Source organism: Neopsephotus bourkii, unplaced genomic scaffold (assembly GCF_033783945.1).
Source record: "Neopsephotus bourkii isolate Nb327-2 ecotype Australia unplaced genomic scaffold, CSIRO-AGI_Nbou_v1 NB_39, whole genome shotgun sequence".
Classification (NCBI taxonomy): domain Eukaryota; kingdom Metazoa; phylum Chordata; class Aves; order Psittaciformes; family Psittacidae; genus Neopsephotus; species Neopsephotus bourkii.
Window position 1 is genome coordinate 76,141 of NW_026900556.1, and position 26,257 is coordinate 102,397.

Here is a 26,257-nt window from a genome sequence, read left to right on the forward strand (position 1 = left end):
TTCCCCCACAATCTGATAGAAGAGAACAAGGCCATATGTTTGCAGGAGCAGCACCTCCACATGAAGCAACATGGGCAGGAGGCAGGCAAAGCTCTGGGGCTGCAGAGGCACTGTGCCATCAAAGAGATATGAACAGCCAAGAAACCTGCCCAAGGTCATGCACTTAAGTCTATGCTGGAACAAGAGGCAGAGCCCAGATTTTCTAGATCCATTGATTTTCCAGGACACTGGAACTCACGGGGTGGCAGAGCACCTCTGAAAGTGTGTACAGACACCAGTAGAACCTGGTTCTCCCTCTACATAAAGGTCTCTCTTGTACCCTCCCCTCTCTGCACACACATCTGCATGCCTGTGCCTTCAGACCAGCCAGGTCTGAAACGAGGCCTTGCTTCATGCCAGGGAGGTTGACACAAACTCCCCTCAAGCTCAGCGGTGAACAGCCCCTGCTGTGACAACCACTGTGAGCAGGACAGCAGAGAAAGAACACGAGGAACTGAACATCCACGTGGGATAATGAAGATATAGGAGGCAGAGGCATGGAAAGCATCTCCTCCCAGTCCTTCTCTCTCCACTATGCTCACCTTCCTGGGGAAATTCAGTGTGCAGGAAGCTGCTCTCATCTCCTACCCAAACCTCGTCCCCTGAGACAGCCCCAGCACAAGCAGGAAAAGAGCAAGCCTGTCAAAAACCAAAGCTGGCAAGGCTCAAAATGAAAAACCCACTGGAAATTACAACACTCCTCCTCTTCTCTCACTACAGCATGAGGCAATTTCTAGACACTTCCAGTTTCAAGGAGGGCAGGTTACAAGACAATAAATTCTTAACAGAGGCTGTTGGAACAAGTCGGCAAAAGCCTAATATAGCACGGAAACAGTGTTAAAACAAGCCAGGCTCCCAAGGAAGACATCATTTTCCATTCTGAAGCATGCTATAAATTCCATCATCACTTAATAAATATTAATAGAGAATTTATAAATGGAGCCCATATAGATGTGTCTGACCAGGGACGATGTCAGCAGCGGGCACCTGTGCAGCAGAGCACAGGGAGGAGAAGAAATGAAACTCCCCATTATGTGTTAGACACTGAAACCGAGACAAGGACAGAGACAGAAACACAGGGTCTGGCACTGAGAACACAGAGCAGAGGAAGGAATGCTTGTTTCAACTCTCACTGGCTGGTTTCTATGGGGAAGCTGATACAATGGGCTGATTGAAAGGGTTTTTCTTGGGTGTCTCTGCTTTTTTTGGGTATTTACGATCAGCTGCATTGAGCACATGCTTCCTTCCCTAAAACCCAACAGCTCTTCACTGCCTTCAGCACTCTTGTCCAAGGGGACACAGTATCCCATCGGTTGCCTTTGCAGCCTGTTAAGGATCGCCAGATAGGACAAGAGGAAACTTTGACAGAACCCCTAGGGAAGCCATGGCTGCAGGTGCTAAACCTGCCATACCCTTGAGTGGTTCTTGTTTTCTTGCCAGGCAATTCCCCCTTCCTTCAGCATCAGGACCAAGCAGCTAGAAGCAAAGAAAGGGCAGGACAGTGTCTGGGTAACAACCTGCTCTCTTGCAGCACAGCTGGGACCTCCTGAACCTTCCACCTTGGCCCCCAGGGCAATAACCCTACCCAGGCAACTCACCCATCAGGCTCTGCCGCTCCTCCTTCTTCTTTGCCTTCTGCTTGGCCTCCAGCTGGATGATGGAGAGTGGAGGGGGAACGATCGGGCTGGGCATGGCACTGGCAGCAAACCTTGCTAGAAGGCCCAGGCCGCTCTCATCAAGGGCAGGCGATGAAAGCCTGTCGGTGCCATCTGTCCCATAGTCCTCTGCTTCCTCCTCTTCCTCTTCATCCTCCTCTTCATCCTCCTCTGAGCTAGAATCTAGCATGCAGAAAAGAGGAAGCCCATTACAAACCTAATGGAGCTGTGCATCAGCCACATTTCAACCCCAAAGTGTAACTCTCCTGTTGCTCTGTGCTCACCTAAGTAGCACTGAGCCCCCCACAAGCTGAGCCAGAAGATGTTGGCCACACACACACCCACGTGTCTTTGCAGCCATACAGCCAGTATCACCCTGCCTACCACCACCCTTGAAGGACACAGCAACATAGGGTACAGCAGGGAGGACCCATTCAAGAGGAGGGAGGGAAGAGTAGGGTGTTGGCAGAGATTTGAAAAGGATGCCATGCACTCCTTCCCTGCAGCTTTCAGGAGGAATTAAAAGCTTAATCCCTTTGAAAATCCCAACCTCGGAGCTGTGGGATTCCCCTCCCACCCACCACCTCCTTCCTCCATAACAAAAATCCATTAGTGTAATCAGAACCAGAGATCAGCATGGAAGGGGAATACCAGAGATCAGCCTGCACCATGGCAAGGAGGACAGAGAGAGGAGAAAGGGCAGGAGGAAATGAAAAGGAGGGAAATAACTTGAAAGCAATGGATTTGGAATGCATAAGGGAGACGGGGGATAAGTGTAGGCAGTGTTGGAGGAGTGTTTAAACACTCTGCCTCAAAACTCTCCGTGCCTTTCATTTCCCTCTCTACAGCTCAGGCTAGGGAAGCCCAGCTCAGCACAGGCAGGAAGAGCTGCCCACAGCCCCAGTCTAGTGCTGGCAATGAAATCAGCCTCGGCTGACACCTGCAGAGAGCAGTGGGCTGGGGTTTTCCTTTATGGTGTACATACAGCAGGTATTTTGAGGGTAGATGCTCTGAGAGTGGCACCTCTCCCTTCCTACAGCACTTCCCAGGAGTCTGTCATCAGCTCAAAGGCAATTAATTTTAACAGCATCTCACCCAGCTCGTGCTGGTGAGCGCACGTATACCACACGCATACATATACACACACATATATGAGCACATAAATCTAGATGGAACAGATTTAACTGCAAAAAGGGGGCCTGGAAAAGGGATTTCGTTTCTCTCGAAATTGAGGGCTTAAGTAGGATCATGGAGGCTGCTGGAGAATTCCCACCACTAGCAGGAGCCCTGCTCTTCCCCAGCCTGAGCCCACTCACCAGCTCCCCTCCCTCTGAACACGAGCCAAATGAGAAACCAGATCCCTTCAAAATGAGCTGGAATGAACATGAAAATCCTTTTCTTTTCACGTATGCCCTCTGGGATAGATAAAAACGTCCTCAACACTTGGCCGTTTAAAACAACCCAAGCCAATAACACCAAGCGTCGGTTTTCCACTTTGCATCATTCCTCTGTGACATTAGAAATAAGAGGAAAAATCAGAAACCAGCGTACTCATCCTTGCAGTTTATCAGCTGAAGTAATGGGCAGCTATACATACATGTTATTTTGCTTTAACAAGGAGAGCTTCTCTCCATGGCACGCATCAAATAGCCACAAGAATACTCATTTTTAACTGCATCAAAAGCCCTTCCACATTTCAACTGCTCAGGCTGGCTCCCTGTGATAGAAAACGCTACTGAACCCACAGTCCTGCAGGAAACACCGTGAAATCCACCGCCCTGCTCACTCTTTGCATAAAACCCACATGGAAAACATAAAAACTCTGCATCAAATTAGGATCAGATTCCTTCCCCTACCAGGAAAAGGGCAAAAAACTGCTGGTTCCCTACGTTTTGCCAAAAAGAAAGCAAATCCAGATGAACTCAGCTATTCTGAGATGTGAAAAGCACCTGCCTGAAAAGCAGCAAACCCAGTGCCTGAGTTCAATGCCCCACCAGGAGGGAAGGAGACCCCCTCCACACATCCCATTTGGCTGGGAAAACAGGGAAAAAGAATGGAAAAACGAGCCTCCCATGACAGAACTGATGAGTGGGATGAGCTGAGAGCAGCTCACTGAGAAGCTGGGGAGGGAAACAGGTTAAAACCAGGGCAATTCAGCGGAACAATCCCTCCATGACCTGTCCCATGCAAATCCCCCTCGGCTCAGCTCACTGCCTGCCTAACACTCTCCTCCAGCACCCAAAGATGCTGCACATGTGAGGGCATAAAGGTGCCCAGCAGCTACACTATTTCAAATGCAGCAAGGTAAAACAGATTTAAAAGGCAGGATGAAAGCAGCTATTACTCATGCCACGGAAAATGTACAACACAATAACATACCTGGCAGTTATTCTAACCTCTTTCAAAGTCACACTACGGCAAGACAACTGAAGATATAGTCTCTTGTCAGCGTTTTCCCTGCAACACTTGTATTTTTAGCTGCATGAAATACAATTTTCAGCCTGAAAATAAACACGTTTTAACACGTTCGCAGCACAGATCCGTCCTCCTCCACCTCTCATGGCGAGGGCACATCTTGCTGACTCCACTCTATATGCACAGCACAATCCCTGCTCCTCTTCCTCTCTGTTTTCCAAGGGGCAAAAACTAACAAATGGGACAGAAAGAACGTATCTGGGGCTCTGCTCCAAACCCACATGATTCTGAACTAAATCCCCACATTTATTGGTGCTCTATGGCTTTTTGGAGAGACTCGTGATGCCTGTATTTAATGCAAAGCAGTTCTACTCGTACTGTACCCAAACTAGATGTGGGCTTAAAATGAAGTATGCACAGATGCCTTAACGCAACTGAAGCCTCCCATTTTTCACTCCTGAAAAGGTGATTTTTAGTTAACAATGGAGAAAAAGACATTAAAAACCTCATTTTGTCCCTTCTATGGTAATTCTGTTAACACTGAATGAGGGTAAGGAAAATAATACCCAAAGTTGTAAGTATCTTTTCTAATCACCATTTTTAAGAGCATGTATATGTGTGTATATATCCACATGCAACCACACGTGTACATACAACTCTACAACCAACACAATCACTTCAGACTTAAATGCTACTGATAAACTGGACCTAAAGAAGACTTTTCTAAGCTTATTTTTACCTGCACTAAAATCAAACCCCAAACCCAATTCAAATCTTTCTCATTGCTTTTAACTGTCTTTTACTCTAGGAGAGCAGTAAATGAAGAGCTGTTGATGGTGAACAGAAGCTGGTTAAGTAATTTGGGTTTTAAAGGCTGATGTAACAAGGTTGAGGGGGATGTGGACAGGAAAAGCTTGGGAAAGGGGGAAGGAAAAAATCACACACTTAAAAAGAGTCATTTCACATTGAAAAGAAAATAGCACGGTTTTCTCATAACACCAAGCAGGCCTACAGCATACAAAGCAGGCTAAGTACAGGCAGACTTTAGACAGCTACTGGGTCATTGACATCTGATTTGTGTGATCTGTCCAGATTCTGGAGGTTATTGATTTTTGAGTGTCCAATTGCAGATTGTGCCTTTCTTTTTCTTCTTTTTCTTTTTCAAACAAGCCAATTCTCATCATTGAAAATATGTTGGTTTTTTTTCCCCCAGATGTGCTGTGCTGCTGACTCCAGAAATACTTCCAAAATTAAAACCATTAAATCTATCACATGGGAATGACTGTGCAGGGAAACAGTGAACCCTCACTGGTTTGTGTGGGGTGTTTTCACTGGGGTCAAACCATCCTCCCAGTCGGGGAAGGAGAGCAGGGAAGAAGGTGCTAATTTCTTATGGAAAACAGAGTATGGAGGAGGAGGAAGTGTGGATCTTTGGTCTCAGTTCAAGGTATTACTTATCCTGATGGTTTTCAAAAGTCCCCTGTGGCTTCAGCCCCTATTAGAAGTTTCCTCTCCAAGGTTACTAGACAAAAAAACACAAGCTTTGCTTCTTACCAACATGGTGTTTAGTCTGTACAAAGCAGCGTTGCCTATCTCAAACCAGATGAAAACACATCTTCCTGCAGCTACTCCTACCTTTGGCACAGATATTGGCAGAGCCATGGCCAGGCAATTACCCTGATACTAGGAGAGTCTGCATCACGGCCCTGAAACCTCTAAGGACAGTGGTAGAAGCTTTGCAGGCAGTGCTGTGGCTTCTCATCTTGGCCCCATCTGCCAACCTTTCCCTTTGCTGGGTGTTAAGGGGTTTTCCAAAAGAAGGTCTGGCCAACAGTGAAGTATTTCTGGAGTCCTCAAACACGTGCACACAAGCAAATCTTCCATGCGAGTCTCTTCATGGACAGAGGAAAGTCAAAAGCAAAATCATCATTAATACAACCAAGAGGATGCAAAGAGCTACGTGTCATTATTCATGGAGGTAACAGCGAAACGTCTGAGGCTGACAGATGACAGAAAGAAAAGTTATTTTGCCTACCTACATAACAATGGTCAAGGTTCAGGTTCATGGCTAGTGACCCTCGCTGAGAAGTGTCTGCCCTACAACCAGCCAACCACTTTGCTTCTTTAGTGCAGCGTGAGAGCAAATGCAAGAGACCGACACAGACATTCAAAGCATCATGGATAGGGGCAGGGGTGAAAGGGTTGGTCAAGCAGCTGCAAGGAGAAAGTGAGCACTTCTAGAAAAGCTGAGGTTATTAATCGGTTTAGTATCAGGGAAAGCCATTAGAAACCCTATTACCCAAATATCCCTTTAAGTAAATGCTTCTGAGAAATAACAAAAATAAAAGCATTTGCAGAGAAAAAAAAAAAACCCTGTAGCAAATAATCCCTCCCCACCTCCCCTTCCGTGCCCACCTCCCACCCCAGGAGGTTTTGCATCTTTGGTTTCCCCACCATTAAATGACATTCCCAGAGGAATTTACAATGCGTTTCCCCGTTTGTTCCAGATTCCCCAACCTCCTCCCGTATTCCCCTCCCCTCCCTAGATAACCCCATAAAACTGGGATTATTTCTCTTTAAAGCAGACAGGTTACTTGAAAGATAGAGCCAATTCGGGCCAAGTGACCTATCTGCTTACCTGGAGCAAAACCAAGAAGCAAACCCAAGAAACCCTCCAAGAACTTAGCAACTAAAAGGGATTGATATCCTCAAAATTTCCAACAGCAGCAAAATAAACACAGGGAAGATGCAGGAAGGAACAGGGAAGGGAAGAATGGAAGTTAACGCAGACTCTTAATGGAAATGTGGCAGTCTCACCTTTACATAAAATCCACTATCCCCAGAACTGTCTGGCTTTTAAGAATGAATTTTCAACATATATTACTCATTTTTTTAGGGGGGGTTTCTTTGAAATGCATTGGTGGGTCCAGCCCAAAGCCACATCCAACCGAATCAGCAATCTGTATCTTTCTGCTGCATTCAATAGCTTGAATTACCCTTCCTTTGGAGGTTGGGGGTTTGGAGGGGAAAAAAAAACGCAAAGAGGTGCATGGAGGAAATTAACATCCAAATGAAAAAACGAAGGCAAAAGCACAAAACAAAAGCAAAACTCTCCAGGCTCTTTTCCATGGGAAACACTAAAAAGGTTTTCGCTGTGCTCTGTGGCTTGGATGATAACAACTGGGGATGCTCTCGCTTAGCATTCAGCCCCGACGTGCTGCTTCTTTCAGGGGCTGAGGGCTCATTAAAATGACCTTTCCCCATGATTATTATTTAATGAGTGCGCTCTGGAACAGAAACCCCTTGTGTCTCTGGAGGGAAAGGCTCGAAGTAATCCCTTTTCCCACTGAAGCCCTAATGACAGGCTGACAGGAAAAAGCTGCGTGGCAAAAACAGGGGGGAAAACTGCGGAGTCAACTTCCATGCAGTAATTGCCACATCCTTGGGACACCGCGGGTGATGGGGAATAAAACAATCACCACCCAAAAAGAGACAGAAAACCAGGTTTTGTAGTTCAAAACGAGTGATTTTTTGGCTGTTCAATAACGGGGACCTTACACTCACAGCGGAAACAAGGACCAAGTGCATCTGCATGTTATCTGCCTGCTTCAAGAGCTTATCAATGGAGAAAACAAACTGAAACGGAAATAAAACCGCCAAAAACCAAACAAAATATGTATTAAATAAAAGGGGATGGGGGTGGGGAAGGCCTAAGCTTTACATGGACAAAGGCAGCAGGGATATTTGAATAATAGAGAGTACCCCAGACTAGGTTAAATCCAGTTCTACTCATGGGGAGTGGGAGCAGGAGGGGGATGCAGAGCAGGATGAAGTGAAGCGGCAACCTAATCGGCCTGATAAGAGACACAGCAAGAGAGACAAGGTACACAGGTTTAGTTAAAAATGAACTCGGTCTGTTTAATAAAAGCTCGGTATAACCAAATCGCAAGTACAAACATCGAGTCACACAAGCCACACAACAGTATCCCGGGATTAAATAAAATAACTGAAGGAAAAAAAGGAGGAAAACCAAAAAAAAAAAAAGGAAATTAATTAAAAAATAAAAAAAAAGCTCCTTCCAAACTGCTCATGCCAACAGAAAATAATAAGAAATAATAGTAATAATAATATAAATGGTGGTGGTGGCAGCAAGGAAGAAAGTGAGGGGAAAACTGAAGGGAGGAAGGGAACAGGAAAGCAGGGAGAGGTGGACACTAGACCCCAGTTGCTATAAAAGCTCTAAAAGAGCCAGCCAGTCTTAATATCACAACAATAAAGGTAAAAAAAGGGCTACCGGAGGAACGTGGGGCTGATACAGCAGGCTACGCTGCCAACGACAAAGATGGCCGCCCTGGCTCTGACCATCAAAATGGCTGACCCCGGCCCCCCACCCGCTCCCACACAGCCATGGCAGAGGGGTGCGTGCGGGGTTGCGTTTGCTATAAACTAATAACCTTGATCGAACGAGTCCTCCGAGGAGTCGCTGAAGGAAGATCCCGCCTCGGCCTCCCGCAGCAGCAGGCAAAAGGGCTGCTTCCTGCCCACCGCCGCCACCGCCACTGCCGCCGCCGCCGCCTTCGGCTTGAGCGGCCGCCCGGCCGCCATGTTGCGGGGGGCTGCCTTGGAGCCGCCGGCCGCCCGGCCGCCCTTCCTGGCTGCCGTGCTGTAGAGACTGGACGGCCGCGGCTTGGGGGCGGACGGGGGCTGCGCCGGCCACTCGTCCCTCAGGGATCCGTCCTCATCCTCCTCCTCCTCCTCCGAGTCCGTATCTGTGGTCAAAGCAGGCGGGAGAGCGTTACCTCAGGGGACGGGGGGGGGCTGTGGTGTGTGGAGAGCGGGTGAAGATGGAGGTGGTTGAAGGGAGGACCCCGGGCCACCATCTTCTACCCCTGCCTGGTTGCTCCATTGCAACCCTATGGCTGAGAACATGGATGAATACCGGGTTGCTCCATCACAACCCTATGGATCCAAACACAGATGAATACTGGGTTGCTCCATCACAACCCTATGGCTCAGAACATGGATGAATACCGGGTCGCTCCATCACAACCCTATGGCTCCAAACACAGATGAATACTGGGCTGCTCCATCATAACCCTATGGCTCCGAACATAGATGAATACTGGGTCACTCCATCACAACCCTATGGATCCAAACACAGATGAATACTGGGTTGCTCCATCATAACCCTATGGCTCAGAACATGGATGAATACCGGGTTGCTCCATCACAACCCTATGGATCCAAACACAGATGAATACCCGGTTGCTCCATCATGACCCTACGGCTCCAAACACAGGTGAATACCTGGTTGCTCCATCATAACCCTATGGCTCCAAACACAGATGAATACCAGTCTGCTCCATCACAACCCCATGGCTCCGCACGCACATGAATGCACGCAGCGTTACATGTTTCCTTCTTTTGGTCAGGAATAGACACTCTCCACCTAGGCCAAACGCTTCCTTAAGACAAGACCCAAGGAGTGGTTTTAGGAGGAGAAAACTGAGGTGGACATTTCATGGAATCACAGAATGGTTTGGGTTGGAAGGGAGCTTAAAGCTCATCCAGTTCCAATCCCTGCCATGGGCAGGGGCACCTTCCACTAGAGCAGCTTGCTCCAAGCTCCATCCAACCTGGCCTTGAACACTGCCAAGTCCTTGAGCACTTCCACTTCCCCTTTCTGCTATGAGGATGTCCATGGAATGCACAGCAGTGCCAACAACCAGGCCATCGACCTGGTCATGTTCAACACTGACCTACGCCTCCTTCTCTACATGAGCCTCCTCTCCCAGTGGGTTTTCAACACGGGCACCCAAAGCAAGCCAAGTGGGGAACACATCTGACTCCGAATGCCTGCCTCAGACACTGCAGCAATATCAACTGCACCAAAGCAGAGCAGGCACCAAGCTGCTCCTTGATCTGTGAACCATGGCTTTACAATGCTGTCAAGCCCCACAGGTGCTAAGAAGTGGTCCCCTTTTGGCATCTGAAGGTGGTACAGAAAGCATACGGTACCCCTGGATGCACTAAAAGCAGGTATGAATTGTCACTTCCCCCCTTGTGAACGCACCCTTGGCTTCACAATGTTACAGAGAGGCAGTGGGGATCATCCCAGCCTGTGGGCAGCAGCAGATGCTCCCCAGCATCAGGTTGGGTATCAGTCCCCCCCATCCATCGCACTGGTTGTGGAGAAGAAACAAGGAATAAACTAGTTTAGGAGGCCCAAAGCCCAAATATGCAAATCATTCTGGGCTTCACTCCTGTTAAATCTATGGGAATAGGATGCTCAGCTCGCCCTCTGGATCTCTGCCCAAGGTTTTCAGGACTCCAGCTAGAAAAGCAGGAGGTTAAGAGGCAGAAGGACTTGGCGCCAGTCCCGTTTCTCCTCCTCCACAAGAGCAGCCCACCAGTCATGGGAAGTAGTGCCATATGCTCGACCTGCCTCCCCGCATCCATCACGCCTCAGTGACCCAATGACAGGCCCATGCCTCCCCTCCCCATCAGCTCCAGAGCTCCCAGTTTAGTGTCTGTCTTTGGGAGTGAAGCTCATTCAACAACAGAAGTATTGGGTGGTGTGTACAGCACCATCAGCCAAAGGCTGTGTTCAAGTCCAGTGGCTCCTATTTTGCTGTGTAAATAGCTCATTTCATGCCAAACATTTGTTCCCTTGGACAACCATTGGCTCATCATCCTCCCCACTACTGACATTTCTAAACTGGTGTTGCACTGAGATATATTTGTTATGTGTACAGACACCCTGTAAGGGTTTTAACACGGGACTTAAATAGCTGCAAGCAGAGGAAAGGACAAGTGAGCTAAGATAAATACACAACCAGACCTCAGACCACAAACTCCAAGACCCTCTCTGCCCTACTGTCTGCTTGAATTGCTGAAGACTCTTTACCTCCACTTCTATCTTCCCAACGCTATCTGCAGTTCAGACTTTCCCTTCTGTAACAGGGGTCCCCAGCTCTGCTCAGCTGCAGGAACCCCTGCTCAGGTGCACTCTGGCTTCAGAATGGCCATCAGTACACAGGATGCCGGGGTGAGATGGACACTGATGAGACAGATGGGAATGCTGCACGCAGTCAGCCAGGAACCAAGCCACAGCTCTTAAGGGCAGGAAGATGTTCATAAACATCAGTGCCCCCTTCTCCAACTGACTCAACAGCATAATCCTAAAGCAAATCCCACCCAGCTCAACAAAGACTTGGAAACTGAGCTGTTAACCACCTCCCGGAGCAGAGGCTATGAGTACTCATCTGACAGGTAGAAGGAGAGTGTCTGCTTCCACCGAAAGCAAGAACATGGGTCAACCTTTTAGTTTAATGCATTTTCCCCCATTGGTGGCACTGACTGGAAGAGATGCACTGATACTGGCTACCTCTTGGACAGCAAGATGGGTGGACACCTCATGCTGACCCTGAAGATGCAGCAGCATTGATTAGCCATGAAGGAGGTCACCTTTCACCCATGAGCAAAAACCAGACCCCTTCCAAGAGGCCACAAACACCCACAAGCCCCCACAACAGATTACACTGTAAAAAGAGATAAAAGAGGGGTTACTTACTATAGGAGTAGCTGCTAACTTCAGATATCGCTGGTGAATGGGAAACCTTGAGCTGATTTTTGACTTTTAACCCCACCTCCATCTTCTTCATTTTGGCAGCCACTTTGGTTTTACCTTCCTTGGTGCTTTTCAGCGACAGGCCCAGGTTCTTGGCCAGGCTCTTCTTCTCCTCCTTGCTCTGCAGAGCCTCGTGGGGTGGCAGGTACCTGCTGCCACCTCCACTGGTTTTGGACTTGCCTCCAGAGCTGTCAGCGAACTTGAAGGGGGATTTGAGCTTGTCTTGTTTGGTGAGGGACAGAGCCTTGTCAAGCTTGCTGGCCAGCTGCTCCTGATCGGATGGCACCTTCTTCTTTTTGAGCTTTAACTGCCAAGGTGAAAGGAAGAGGTGAACAAAGCAGCTATCATGGTAGACCTGAGGGATTTTACTAGCCCTCATAACAGCCTCCAACACACTAGAGTTAGTAAGGCCTCAAATGACAGTCTTAAGCCCCAGCTGCCATAACCCACCATGGTGCTAGGGAGGAAGATGTCAGCAAACAGCATCGCTTTACCCTTATCAAGGGCTGCAAAACCACAAGATTAACTCAGAAAACCTGAATTTTCTTCCAAAGGAAGTATGTCCATAGAACAATGTGTTTTGGAGTTCTTTTTGCTCAACAACTTCTGGGGTTTAGGCCATGTTTGGACTGGTTTTACAAGCTTTTCTCTAAATCACAAGGATTAAAAATCATCTTTACCCAAAACGCCAGCCAAATAAATACGGATTTCCACATAATCAACCAGCCCCAGAGGCTGGGATGCCAAGATGACCCAAAAGCCTCTCAGCAAGAGCATCAGCACCACTGCATTACATCCAGTGCTTACATCATTTTCAGTACTTTCTTGCTTCTTGAAGAAAATAAATACACTTTACATGTGCTATAGCTAGATAACAGCAGCTGTAATTCAGTACTTCGCCTGTGTGCACTTTGGATTTCAGCAGCAGCTTAAAGCTCCAGTAAGTATCTCATTGCCTCAACAGGAGCAGAAGAAAACCCTGTGTTTAAAATAGCAGCTAAAGCTCCCATTCCTTCCTTGCTTCACAAAGTTCATTCTCCTCCACTGCCTCAATAGGCAAAGGGGTAAGACGAGCACTGCTCTGGATTCAGAGCTAGTGCAACACTTCAGTGTTCTGGCTGGCTTGAAGGTGTTTGCCCCTGCTGCCTACCAAAGAGGTCTGACCTCCATAAGCCAACATTAGCCTTTGCCAACAGCCCTCCACTTCACAGTCTGCTTATGAAGAGCTTCTAAACCCATGTGAACTGAGAGCAGATGCTCTGAGATCAGGAGGAGTTATCCAGTGCAAGCCAGTACCAGCAAAGCAGCAATGAGCTCCTTTGGCCTGTGGCTCCATGTCCCCCATGAGGGCACTGACCTCATTTGAGAAGCTGGGAGCCACATCGTGCTCTTCCCAGCTCTGGTTCCTCCCTTTCATCTTGCCACTGCCGCTCTCCACATCCTCGTCCTCCTCCGGGAGGGCCCCTTTGTGCCTCTTCTTCATGCCCTCACCAGTCTCAGAGTCTTCAGAGAGCAACAAGGACTTGCTCAGTCTGCAAGCCAAGCAGAGGATGGGTCAAGGTAGGGGGGGGGGGGCTTTCCTCCCTGTGACCCCCACCAAGCTCAAAAGTGAGGTTAAGCGCCTTGCAGGACAGCGGGGATCCTCAGTGAGAGCCTACTGTGAAGTGACAGCAGTTTGGACAAGGTTTTCCACCAAAGAGGAGAGCCAAGGAGCCCTTCTTGCACACTCCTGGCCACCAGCATAGATGAGGGTGCCTGGAATCAGAGACCTGCAGGGTAGTCTCGGATCCAAAAGGAAGTACTTGGTGTCTTGAGTAACAGCCACCAGACACTGCCTGATAGGGCACAGAGCAGCAGAGGGGAGGACACACAGCTGAGCTGGCCCTGTAGGTCTTTTCCACCTCTACTTTCATGGACTCTGTAGATGCAGAGAGATTCCCAAGGCCCAGGGAGCTGCCTCACTGCCCACACACTTGCTCTGATTGCTTGGGGATGAGCAAGGAGGTGGTAAGGAAGTGCCACACAGGGTGACACAGAGGAATGAGGACACTGCAGGGACTGGCTCGCTTAAAGGACAGGCAATCTACCTCCACGTGAGAGGCATTTGTGAACTATGTCTTCAGTCTTGCTACAGGGTTTGGGGGGAAAAGGAGAGGGTAAATAAAGAATAATAATAATAAAAAAAGAAATAAAGTAGGTGAGACTAAAAGCACATCTTTCACTGCTCCCAAACTGTCTCCAGGAACTATCGGATGGATCATCAGTCAAAACCTCAAGACTTCTACCACGCTTCCATTAAAAGCTCTCATATGCCACCTCCCTCACGCTAAACCTCCTGACCTCGGTCATACCACCACCACAAAGCCACTAAACACAGGGCAGCCTCCTCAGCTTCCAGGTGTCTTCCCCTCCCCTGCATCCTCTCTGCTGACCTCCACAGACAGCTCAACCAACACTTTCAGGCCCTAAACACTGGCTGAGGATCTACCTCTATCTCCCACATCAAGTTGATGAAGCACTCCTCTGATTCCATGCACACACAACACCACCATGCACGTACACACGCACAACTCCAGCCACCTCTGGATGCCTCCAGCCTGTCCAGCCACCCAAACACGAAGAACCAAACACAGAGCCACCAAGAGGACAGGTTTTAAGCAGCACAAGATCAGTGGGAGCTGGGCACCTGAACCCGATTTGCAAAACTACAGAGCAGCTTGGAGGTGCCTTCCTGTTGGGAGAGACTGGGCCATACATGGATGGTTAGATGGCCAACAGTGGTGAGATCCAGGCATCCAAACAAGAGCAGCTGGACTTGCACAAGAGAAAAAGGCAGAAGAAAGACTGATCCAGCCCCTTGAAAAAGAGAGATCAGGTGAAACCAACTCCCACTGATTGAGGGGACAGAGAAGAAGACAGCAAGAACACCACAGAAAGGCCCTACAGAGTACCTTAGCCCTGTCCTTCCAGGTCGTGACACCAACATCCCTGCCATCAGCTCTACAGCACCCGCTTGCACCATCTGCTCTCCTGAGAACACATCAGGACACGCACCCCAACACCAAAAGCTCACCTACAGCTCCCTGCCCAGCCAGCAGCTCCGCATCACCTCAGCGCTCAACTCAGCCTGTCCTCCTTTTGCACCCACCACCATAGACACATGCTCTACCAGCAGAGCGGGAGGACGCTGGCACCCTATTCCCACTGGAAGGACACACTCACATTAAATGCACACACTTCCACAACACTGCTGCTGCTAGAGACCAGCCTGTCACTGCAATGCCACAGCGAGCCCCTGCTGCATCCGAGATGCTGTCCCCAAGTAAGACCCTGGTGCAGCGACCCTGCCATTTTCCCATCTTCCCCATATTCCAGCCTTACTTTCCACTCTTGCTGTCACTCTTCCCTCTCTCCTTAATGGGTGACAGAGCGCTTGATCCAAGTTTCCTCTTCCTGGGCCTTCCAGGGCCTCTTCTTGCCAAGCTTCTACTTTTCTCGTCATGCTTTTCCCTTTAAAAAAACCACACGCTTCACTGTTAACCAAGGCAACAAAAAAAAAAACAAACCAAAAAGGCAAAGAGAACAAAAAGCAAAGTCAAATTTTGCAACCAAAAAGCAAAAACAGGAAAGAAAAAAAAAATAAAGGAAGTAAATCCAAAAAAAAAAGAAAAAAAAAAAGTGGGGGGAAAAAAAACCAAAAAGAAAGCAAGCAAGAACAGGAGCCAACCCAGAACCTTCTCCTGTCACCAAACTGCTAAACTGAGCTGCTTGAAGCCAAGGTTTGTCTCTACAACGGTCTCCCAGCTGCTTTCACCAGTGCTCAGGTGGTCGTGTCACATAGCCTAGGAGTGTGCAGTGCAAAGCTCTGGCGGGCCGGACCAGGAGGAGAGGAGCCAGGGAGGGAATGGAGGGCTGGTCTCAATCCCGGATGGAGGGAGCAGGCTGTGACTTACTCGGAGTCCCTGCGGCGCTGCAGCTTCACCAGCTCCCGCTGCTTCTCCTTGTAGCGCCGCTGCAGCTCCGCCAGCCTCATCCTGTAGTCCAGCTCCATCGCATCCATGTTCTCGATGGCTGATTTGATGGAGTACATCTAAGGTGGAGAGCAAGAGGGGGTGAGAAGCTCAGGAGATGTTCAGGCTCTCAAACTGGGGTGGTGCACAATGGGGTGCTCTTGCAGCGGCCAAGATCTGCAGCCCTCCATGCTTAACAGTGGAGCAGAGCATCTTTGCCCACAAGCACAGCCCTAGAGTGGTACCCAAGCAGAAACTGCCAGGTGAAGATGTTCGGTGGCTTATGCACGGGAGAGTGTCAGCTTTGAGGGACAGCAACACTGGGAAAGAACCTTCAGGGCAAAATACACCCACCCATAAACTGTTTTTCCTTTTTTAACAAGACAGATCAACATATTCCCTGTCTTGGAGCACTCAGCTGCTGGGTACAAAGGAATCTGTCAGCCTCTCCCATGGGGAAGAGGCAGCAAAGAAAAAAAAACAAGGAAAAACCTTCCTGCCACTATCTTTATTTATCCCCCCCCACCAAAGCATTAACAGATGAGTTCCTGTTGGCTCTGTATTACAAACACCACCTGGCCAGGGTCCTGCTGAATTCAAAACAAGGGAGAAGCTAAATCACACCACAGTGGCTCCCCGGGCAGCTACGAACACGAGTGAGGGAAGCACCAGCTCACTTTGGGAATGCAGGAGAGCAGCACAAGCCTGGTGGCTGGAAGAGCAAGCTGTGGTGAGTGGATGCACTGTGGCTTTTCAGGCTCAGCCACACTCAAGAGCTACTTACGGGTTCATCTTTCTTCTGCATCCAGCTGTACTTTTTGTTGGGATTCAGCTCTCGAGGCAGCCGGATGGTTTTCAGACTTTCCATAAAGGGGGTGGAAAGTACTTCCATGAGCATGTGGGTGCTGGCAGCCAGCAAACTCTCCAGCGTTGGCCGGACAGGGAAACTCTCTGGACCTGCTGGGAAGGACAGAGGAATAAAGCTACAGAGATTCACATTCCAAGACTGCTCCTCCAGGAGGCACGAGGAGAGGAGGATGTCCCTTTCTGGACCATGGCAGCCCAAGGAGCCTCCCAGCCACCCCTGGCTCCTACTCGAGGTCTCCTGTTGTACCCAGCCATGGTACAACTGGCAGTTCCCATCACGTCTCACCTCAGGAAGTTACTGGAAGGTGAGATTCTTTTCAGGACCTGCCAAGCTCTTGGAAAGCATCATCAGGAGCTACTGGGGCCTCTTGTGCCAAACCCCAACAGACTGTGGACTCAGTGCCTGCCAGAAGGGTGTTACCCTGGCAGCTCTCAGCAAGTGGGGCTCCGTTTCCGCTACGCATACCACAAACTGTCTAGACATGGCGAGGGCCTTTGGAAGGGGAGAGCAGTACAAAAGCCACACGTAGCTCAGCCTACTGCAACAACATCCTTGCTCCAACCCCATCCAGAGTACCAACTGCTCCTGCAACTTGGAGTAATGCCCTCCTTGCTGCCTGGTTGAAGCTGTAGGAGATGCCACCCCACACAGAGAACACGGGGACCATATGCAGGGAGACCAAACCCAGGGCTCACGACTTACTTTGCATTTCTTGCTTCCGTTTCTCCAGCTCCATCTCTGCAATTTCACTCAGCAAAGTGATCCCTTGCAGGAAAGAGTGCTCCAAAGCCTGCTCAGTTACCACCTCCACCTTCACCTGCGATGGAGTGACACTGGTGGTAGTCAACAAGGAACAAGCCTGAGGCATCTCTGTGGCAGCCACCAAAGCATTCATCCCAGCCAGAGGGTCGCCTGGCTTGATGTCCAGAGCTGGGATTTGGCAAGAGATTGCTTCTTCTGTGTAGGAAGGGATCTCTGGCCCCTGCTCCCCCTCCTCAGGGGGCAGGTTGGGAAACTCCCTTCCCCTGGTTACATCAGTGCTCTGTAGATCCATAGCTACAGAGGCTTCCTCCTGCTGGGGTGCCAAGTCCATCTCAGGAGGCTCGTTCTCCGTGTGCACGAGCAAACCGTCATATTCCATGTGCATGGAGCAGGTTTCTGCTCCATTCCCAGTCTCTGCCTGAGCCTCTGTTTCTGCAGGGCAAGCCACAACCTGGTAAGGAGGTGGGCAGCTCTGGAGGTCTTGCTGGTCCTGCTCCATAGCACCCAAGGCTTCACCTTGGTGCAACAGGAGATTGCAATTGTCCACGTTCTGCACTGGGACGGCTGCAGAGGTGGTGATGTTCAGAGTCCCCATGTCCTGCTCGCAGATGCTTTCTTGGCTTTCCTCCATCTGCACCTCTGATTTCACCCTCTCTTCCAAGGACTCCTCTTCTGCTGTTGCTTGGATGGGCTCTAGTATTTTGGACGGAGACAGGCGGATGGGCTTGACCTCTGGGGAAAGCTCCATGTGCTCAGAGCCTTCAGCAGGCAGCGGGACATCAGGAGCCAGGCCATCCGCATCAGATGCTGCGGTGGGCTGCAGGAGGTAGGGGTAGTGTCTTCCAAAGGAGGGAGGCAGGGACTGGAATGGATATCCCGGGGGGATCTCTGCAAGAGACCAGAAGGGACAGGCTGTGTAATGGCTGGGTCTCCAGAACACTTTCTCCCTCACTAAGGTACAGAGATGGAGCCCCTTTGCTTCCATCATCTCTCATCTCTCCCTGTCCTCAAGCCTCTCTCCTGGCCAAGCACCCCAGCACCTTTGCAGCACTCTCCTGCAACTTAAGAGAGATCTGTCTCTTGCATCCTTCTCCCCCTGAGACCTCAGCCCTGGAGGAACCAACCCAAGCTCAACCCAAGGGAAGAAGACAGCCTACAGCTCCAGGTCCCCCTACAACCCAGGCACTGATCCCAGACCATCCTGGTCCTTGCCTTTCCCCTGCCTTTTTAGAGGAGCTACGTGGTTTTCTCTAGGGGAAGGGATGGAAGCAGGAAAGAGTCAAGGAGAGAAAGGGAGGCAGGCACAAACACAACGGGACTCTGCCAAAGCAGGGCTCTCTTACCTGGGAACAAGGCCTGATATGGACCAGCAGCTTCTTTGTCCAGCTCCAGCTCTTTCTTCTCCACAGTCTCTGGTGCCTCTTCCTTTGGAGGGATGGCAGGGGCAGGGGGTGGAGAGGCGGGGGGCGGGCTGGAAGGATGGGAGCTGGGGGTGGCGGGGTAGGAGTAGGCTGGCTGCGGTGGTGGCTCCTCCATCTTTTGGATCACCTCAGCTTTGAGCACAGACACGGGTGAGGCCCTGGGAGAGAGGGGAGGTGGACTCACAGCCTTGCTGTAGGACGTGGAGGCGCTGGGAGACAGCACGGGTGGTTTCCGGTGCACCAGTCCCGAGGCAGAGGAGGAAAGGCCTGATTTGGCACTGTCCAGGCTCCGCTTCGTCACCTTCTCTTCCATATCCGCACGCTGCTCGTTGGCCTTCAATCTCTCCTGCAACAAGAACAGAGCAGAACTCAGCACAACATCAATACCTGCTCCTGGGGAGCAGCACACACCTCCCACCAAGCAAGACCTATGCATGATCTGATCAAACACGCACTGGAATAAAACACACCTTCCCCAGTGCAACACCATTTGAAGGCCAACCTGATGGAGGGTGACACTGATCTTTACAATTCCCAGCTCTGGGAATCACGTAAAGGGTGTCTCAGCTCTCACTTGCAACCAAAGCAAACAGTTTCTATTTCTAAGCCCCCAGCCCAGCAAGCACACATGTAAAACAAAGGCTGAAAACCAGATGACCACTGTAAAAATTAAATGGATGTCAAACACCCAAATGAAAGCTCACGACTTCCAAAATCATTTGGTGAATGGGACCTGGCTCCAGGACCCTGTGTGACTGCTGCCAGTATTGCAGCTGCTTCTCTGAGCTGCTGGAGGTGGATCAGGGATGGAACCACTCAACTAAACAGAGCCATCCCTAGGGAAGGAATCACGGCTGTGCTGTGCTGCTGTGCTGCCCTCCTGACAGCTCTGCTCAATGGCTCTACACCCTGTGTGCCTCGCATCCCAAGGACCAGGGCAGGGTCACTCAATGCATCCATACCCTTCAGACACACAACGCAGGTACAGTTGCTTTTTCCCAGCTCCAGGATCATTCCATACCCATGGAAGCCCTGGAGAACGTACCACGAGCTGGGCACTCCGCTGCAGCTCCATGGCGTGGGCCGCTTGCTGCTGCAGGATGTACAACTCGTGCTGCCTCAGCAGCTGCTGATGGGAGAGGAGCTGGAGCTGGTGAGCGTGCTGGAGGGAGCTCCTGGTCGGGGGGTACATGGCCGGCCACAGCGGGGGTGCCCGGTCCATCAGCTCCGCTGGGGAAGGAGCAGAGATGCAGTCAGGCAGGCAGGAGGATGGGAAGGAGTAGAGGATTCAGGATCACCCAGGGCAAGTGTCTCTACCCCAATCCCAGGGAATGGGGGATGCCAAACACTGGGCTATGCAGAAACGCAATGGGGAAAGCATGTTGTCTTCCTCTTGGCAGCCCTACTCCCACCATCCCATGGGTCCTGTGGCCATCTGACCCTCTTTGCTCTTTAGGTACCCCTGGTTTGACTGCCCCTGGCTCCTCTAACAAAGGACTCCAACCCTGCATGGTCCTGCAGGGGATGAGGAGCCACTGCTGAAGATTACACATCTCCACCTCCACCTCCAAAACACACCTCCCAAGAGGCCAGCTCACCCTCACCCTAGTGCTTACCGAAGTGTGGCAAGTGCTCGCTGGGGATCACCACAAGCTGCCCCGACTGCGGGTCTCTGGCAAACTGGTAGGCAGAAGGGAGAGCTCCCCCCATGGCAGGGGGGAAGCCGGGAGTCATGCCCTGGTGCAGGGAAGGGTGACCAAGTCCTGGGAGAAGAAACACCACAGTCACAACAGCTCCTACCCACACGAGAAGCCATCTTTTGACTGCTCCAAAATACCCTTTGATGAGACAGCAGCCTCACTCTTCTTGGACTGCATTGGTGCAAACACCCCATGGATATACCACTGTCTCCCAGGATACTCACCATAGGGATGGCCAGCCAGCCACATGGAAGGGCTCCCTGTCCTGGGGAGCCAGGGGTGGGCTGCCAAGTGTGAAGCTGGGTCTGCAGACCAGCGCCCGGAGCCTGTGAGCGCTGGGCCTCCCGTCACCATGAGGTTGGAGTTCAAGCCGTTCGTGGCACAGCCAGAGGGGTGTATCCGAGCAAAATCTGCCAGCTCCTTGCTCTCTCTGGTGATGGAGGAGGCAAGAGACACAGTGAGAGGTGGTCTGAGTGATGCAGGTTGCTGTGCAGCTGACGGAGATGCTCAGGGGCATGGACCAGTCTGAAGGATGAGTGTGTCTGCAGCCCAGGGTTCAGACACTCAAGGAGAGCTGTGATGGAGGTGGTTAACATCGTGTCCAGGATAAAACATCCCAGCTCTCCATCCCTCCGGAGCAGGCATAGATTTGCAGCTCAATCTGTCCATAACCCCATGGTGCCTCACTCAGTGCTCCTCTGGTGCCAGGAGGTACACCAGGATGGATGCAACCCCGTCCTCTCTCTGCACAGACCCCATCTCCCTCCAACCCTCACCTGAGCAGCTTCTCCTGATCCCGCTCCAAGCGCCCTGCCAGGAGGTGGCTGTCCCGGTGGCGGCTCCTCTCATCCCCACAGTCATCTTCCGAGCGTCCGTGCCCTACGAGACAACCCAGCACCATCAGACAGCAGGAACAGCCTGTGGAAAGCTGCCCATCTCCTCTGGGCATGGAGAGGCAGGACTCTGGGAGCCAGCACACCCAAATGCCACTGCCCCTAAGACCGTTACGAAGTTCAAGTCCTAAAGGCCTGGGTAAGGCTGTCTATGTAATCAAGATATTCTCACTTGTGAGTGGTTTGATCTTCCTGTCTCCAAGCCATCAAGGGACCCACATACCAAGCCCAGAACAGGACACCACTGGCCTGGCAGCACCAGGACCCAACAGGACTACTGCTGCTGAAGGACACTGACAGATCTCCCATTCCAGGCCCAGCTAAATCCCTGCATCAAACCACACATCCTTTTTAATGCATTCTGCAGGGGTATGGATTTTATCTCTGCATCTTCTGAAGCACCTTCCGCTCGTCTGGGAGCAATGGGCATGCTCTGAATCCCTGTCCTTCTGTGGCAGGCAGAACCAGCACTACAGACCTTCAAGAAACCAGTGTGCACCACTCTGCACTCCAACCTGTTAGTGGGATTCTGCTTCTCTCCTCCCCAAGCCACGCAACAAGAAAGGGGCTGGCGAGGCAGGGACACATATGGCAGATGAGGGCAAGAGTCCAAAATAGGGGCTGGATGTTTGGCTGGAGAAATGGCTTGTCCAGAATCAGAGCAGCTCTCACAAACACAGCCTGGCACTGCAGCAGCTGCGTCCGTGAGAGGTTATGAACCACCTTCATAGGAGCAAACAGCAGTGCCAGCACCAGGTATTGGAGCCACCCATCACTTACTTCATCCAAGATCTTCACCCAATCTGCCTGATTTCAGGCTTGCTTTTCCCTCTTTTTTACCCCCTAGCTTCTTTCTTGCATATACATTTTCCCCACAGCTCCCTATTGCCCCTTTTCACGTTATGCTCTGGTGACAGATCCACACCTCAATCCCAGTCCTGTTTGCAGTGAGCAACCGGCCGGTCTCAGGGGACCAGGAGGAAGGTGTTTGCTTCCCCCCCTGCCCGGACAATGCTCTGCACCCCACAGGGCTCAGCAGTGCAGCACTGCCTCGCACGGCTGCACCCTGGCTCCCCACAGCCCTCACCAGGGTCCTCGCTCTCCCATCTGGATGAGGTTTGGCACACGGGAAAGCATCTCAGAGCATCAAGTCTATCCTGCTGACAGGCAGCCGTTTCACGGAGGGCTCTGCTGTGTATTCCCTCAAACCTGGACAGCCCATGGTTTCTTTGCTGTCAAGTCTCCAATTCCCTTGGCTCTCACTGTCAGAAGGAATCCAGGAACAAGACAATGTCTCTCCCAGCTCCTCTCCCCAAGGCTCCTTCCGTGGACTCCAGGCAGACAGCAAAGATGCTTTAGTTTTAAAGCATCACACCTCTCTGTCCCAAAGGACCTTCCAGGGTCACCCCATTTCCCTTGCAGGCTGGCAGAACACTGCGTGCAGTACCTGTCCCAACCAGCTGAATGATGCCCTGTGCAGTCTCCACTGCTCATGGCACAAGGCTTGTGAATCCCTCTGGAAGCCCAGCATCCCTCCCTGCTTCCCTACCACCATCTCCATCCCCACGCAAATCCCCTTCCACTCCCTATCCCATGTTTTTATTCCTTTGGAGCCTCTTTTCCTATTTATCTTCCCCCAGTTGATGCCTTCTTCAGCATCAGGAACATGGTTAGCTCTCAGCCTCCCCTTCTTGGCACAAGGTGAGTTGACCCCAAGCCTTTTATTAGAAACCCATTATTTTGTTCTTCTACCTCCCCTCCCTCTCCCGTTTCCACTCCTTGTGCTCTGTTATTTATAGCCAGGTTTGGCATCTTTCTGTTGCCTCATCCCCTCTCCAAACACACACGCACTTTCTTATTCCTCTCATTCCTGCCTAGCCCCCAGCCCGCCAACAGGACGGTCCCTTTTCTGTACAGACCAACGATTGTCCAGACAGTGAATGATCATTTTGTCTCTCTATATGAACATGACGCACGGACCCGCATAGAAAAATCCAATCAGTTATGCATGGAGGAAAGGCTCAGGCCCGTTCCCTTGACAACCAATGCCCAGCACTAAATACTTGCATTTTACTTGCCAAATACTACAGATTAGCCAACTAAAGCCTGCTTTCTCCTTCTTAAAAGGTCTAAACATTCAAGCACCGTCCACTCAGCGCAAGCAAGCTAATGTTATTAGACCAATATCTCTTGGCATACAAAAGGGGGGGGGGGGGCAGCATTTGGGGGGCGAGAGGAGGAGAAAAGCAGTCTTGTTTTCTGTCTGAAAGCCAACTGCATCCCTTAGCAACGAGCCCGGAGGCCTGCCAGAATTCAACCCTTGTTTGCAGCCTTTTAGTTCGGCTCAGTAAATTACATTTAACACAAGCTGGGAGCGTCTGGGACAACCGAACGGCTGAACAAACAGCTCCCTGTGCTGCCCACGAGGTGCTCCGGGCAGTGGGGAGGGTGATGGGAATGGGGAGAGGGGCTGCTGGCTCAGAGGGGAGTAAAGGGAGAAAAATGGGAAAGGCAAAGGCTAAACATGGGAAGTCAAGAGATGCTCGCCGGCCGCTTACTTTGGCATCGCTCCTTGGCACATCAGAGGAGAGCTCTCTCCATGCTGGGCAGCCCTCGGGTGTTATCTTGCTACAGAAGCCAAGCAGAGCCCCAGATATCCCACCAAAGCCACCCCTTTCCGCCAGCACCATGGCTTAAATCAAACCCATGGGATTAAAAGACCAGCACAAAGGTGGATGAAGTGGTTTTCCTGTCAGTCCCTTTGCTAACCATGATCAAACACATGGAGACAGGGTGGGCAGAGGGGATGGAAGGAGGAAAAGGGAAGTCTCTCTTGCACGGGGAGTCTTGCTCCCCGCTGTGGGTTACAACGTGCCCTTGGCTGGGAAGGGGAGGCAAAGGGAGCTGAGGATGCCAAACTCAGCTCATGCCATAGGGCCAGGCCTGGGGAACCTACCTTTGATGCTGCTGAGAGACAGGGAGCGATCCCTGTCTGCCAAGCTGGGCCCCAGTTTGCTGCTGCTGCTGCTGCTGTTGTCCTTCTGCCGGGCCACAGCCACGGCGATGCCGACGGGCAAGTGCCTCACCTCCACCTCGCCCTGGGAGCCGATGCTCTCCCGGCCAAAGGATTTGGCACTCTCAGGTCTCTCGGGGTCCCTTTTCAGCTGCTTCGCCGGCTGCTGCAGCAGCAGCTGCTGCACTTTGGAGGTGCCCAGCTGTGCAGAGTCCAACTTCACGTTGCCCAAGCCACCAAAGGGGCTCTTCTTGCCGCAGCTCTGCCGCGACGCCGTCTCCTTGGCGAAGCTGCCGCTGTACTTGATGAGGCTCTGCATGGCCGACCCTTCGCCATGGGAGGCGGGGTGGAGGACGTCTGCAGCACCCCTCGAGCCCACCACCGAGGACCGTGGCAAGCCACTGGGGTCAAGGTAGACCTTCTTGGCTTCCTCCTCCGCCCGGGTGACGTGGTTGTGCTGCGCGGCCAGCACCGCCATCTGCGTGGTGGCAAAGTTGCCCATCTCAAAGGGCTTCCACTTCTGCTCGGGTGGTTTCAGCTGAGCGTGGTCCAGGTGCTGCCTGGAGGAGTCCAAAGTGCCATAAACCTTTGCTGCTTCTTTGGAGCTGGATCGCTGGAAGCGGTCCCGCTCGCAGGGGCGATGCTCTGCCTCCGGACTCGGCTTCAGCAAGTCCTTGGAAGCCAGGAACTCCCTGCTCTCCGGAGAGCCCAGCCCCGGCCGGTTGAGGAAGGGCTCCGAAGTAACCTGTCTCTTCAGTGCCATGGAGTTCGCCCTGATCACGGAGCCCTTCTCCCTCAGAGCCTCCATCCTTTTGGCATCACTGTGGCACGAAAAGTCCTGGGACAAGAGCGTGCGGGAGGCATCCGCAAGGCACCGCTCCGTGGGTGACTGCAGCACCCCCACCTTGCCAAGGTCCTTGTCCTTTGCCTTGTTGTCGCGGGCCTGCGAGGCGATTTGGATGGGCCCGCTCCTCTCGTCGTAGGCTTCGACCGAAGGCACGAAGGTGGGGGCGATGACTTTGTGCTCCCTCCCCAGCTCCTTGGCCGGCGGGAAGATGGTGTACATGTTGGAATGGATGGGCTGCGGAGGGAATGTCGTGGCCGGCGTCATCTTCCCCGGCTGGGAGGGATGCGGGGACGGGCAGCTGCAGGAGACGTGCAAAGCACCCACGGAGGGCAGGAGGGGCTCCCCTCGCTTCAGCCGCTCGGCGTGGGCATGCGCAGAAGGCCTCATGTTCTCATCGTGCCGAGCGGGATCCTTGGCACAGCGGTCCTGCTCGGCACCCAGGACCTTCAGCATGGGGTCCCCACCACCGTTGCAGTTGCTGAGGGAAGAGCTCTGCAGCGGGTTCTTGGACTTGGGTTCCCCACCGCCACCACCCCGATTTGGCATGTGCTCGGCCAGGAACGGGGAGAGGCGCTCACCGACCTTCACTGCCTTCTCCACCACGCTTACTTTCCGCTCGCTGTCGGGCTTCGTGTCCTGTGTGAGGTCAACCACGCTGCGGGGCCGGGGCTCCTCCTTCGGCTTGCTCTCCTTCTTGGCAAAGGGCAGGGATAGATCGCTCCGGCATGCCCGCTCCTTCCCACCCGGGTCTTTGAGGCTTTCTTTTGAGCTCTTGTGCAACTGCCCAAGGTCCTTCTCCCGGAGCAAAGTGCTCGACGTGTGGTTGCCCGCGGTCCTGGAGAGGGGAGGCTGCGGGTGCAAAGCGGATTGGCCTGCGTGGCCAGAAAGGTAGAACCCATCTGCAGAGCAAAAGCAAGTGAAATCACTGTGGGGCTCCAACAGCCCTATGGGAGACAGGAGAGAGGTGGCAAACCGGGAGGGAATGGGGTTCGAGGATGGGTCAG

General features: G+C 51.8%; 1 protein-coding gene across 4 annotated transcripts in view; it reads right to left on the bottom strand.

Annotated features, from left to right (window-relative positions):
• The window catches only part of TNRC18 (trinucleotide repeat containing 18), a 55,264-nt gene that overhangs the window by 10,842 nt on the left and 18,165 nt on the right, over positions 1 to 26,257 (bottom strand). For 3 of the 4 annotated variants that reach the window (XM_061345813.1, XM_061345794.1, XM_061345803.1), the window contains 14 exons: positions 24,350 to 26,152; positions 21,277 to 21,379; positions 20,725 to 20,930; positions 20,417 to 20,563; positions 19,846 to 20,030; positions 18,723 to 19,146; positions 17,320 to 18,267; positions 16,534 to 16,709; positions 15,693 to 15,829; positions 15,121 to 15,249; positions 13,097 to 13,271; positions 11,683 to 12,046; positions 8,564 to 8,878; positions 1,638 to 1,877 (listed from right to left, as the gene is read on the bottom strand). In XM_061345813.1, coding sequence (XP_061201797.1) covers positions 1,638 to 1,877; positions 8,564 to 8,878; positions 11,683 to 12,046; positions 13,097 to 13,271; positions 15,121 to 15,249; positions 15,693 to 15,829; positions 16,534 to 16,709; positions 17,320 to 18,267; positions 18,723 to 19,146; positions 19,846 to 20,030; positions 20,417 to 20,563; positions 20,725 to 20,930; positions 21,277 to 21,379; positions 24,350 to 26,152 — 5,352 coding nt within the window. The remainder of the gene's footprint in view (positions 1 to 1,637; positions 1,878 to 8,563; positions 8,879 to 11,682; positions 12,047 to 13,096; positions 13,272 to 15,120; positions 15,250 to 15,692; positions 15,830 to 16,533; positions 16,710 to 17,319; positions 18,268 to 18,722; positions 19,147 to 19,845; positions 20,031 to 20,416; positions 20,564 to 20,724; positions 20,931 to 21,276; positions 21,380 to 24,349; positions 26,153 to 26,257) is intronic. The other variant, XM_061345822.1, reaches the window with a different exon arrangement.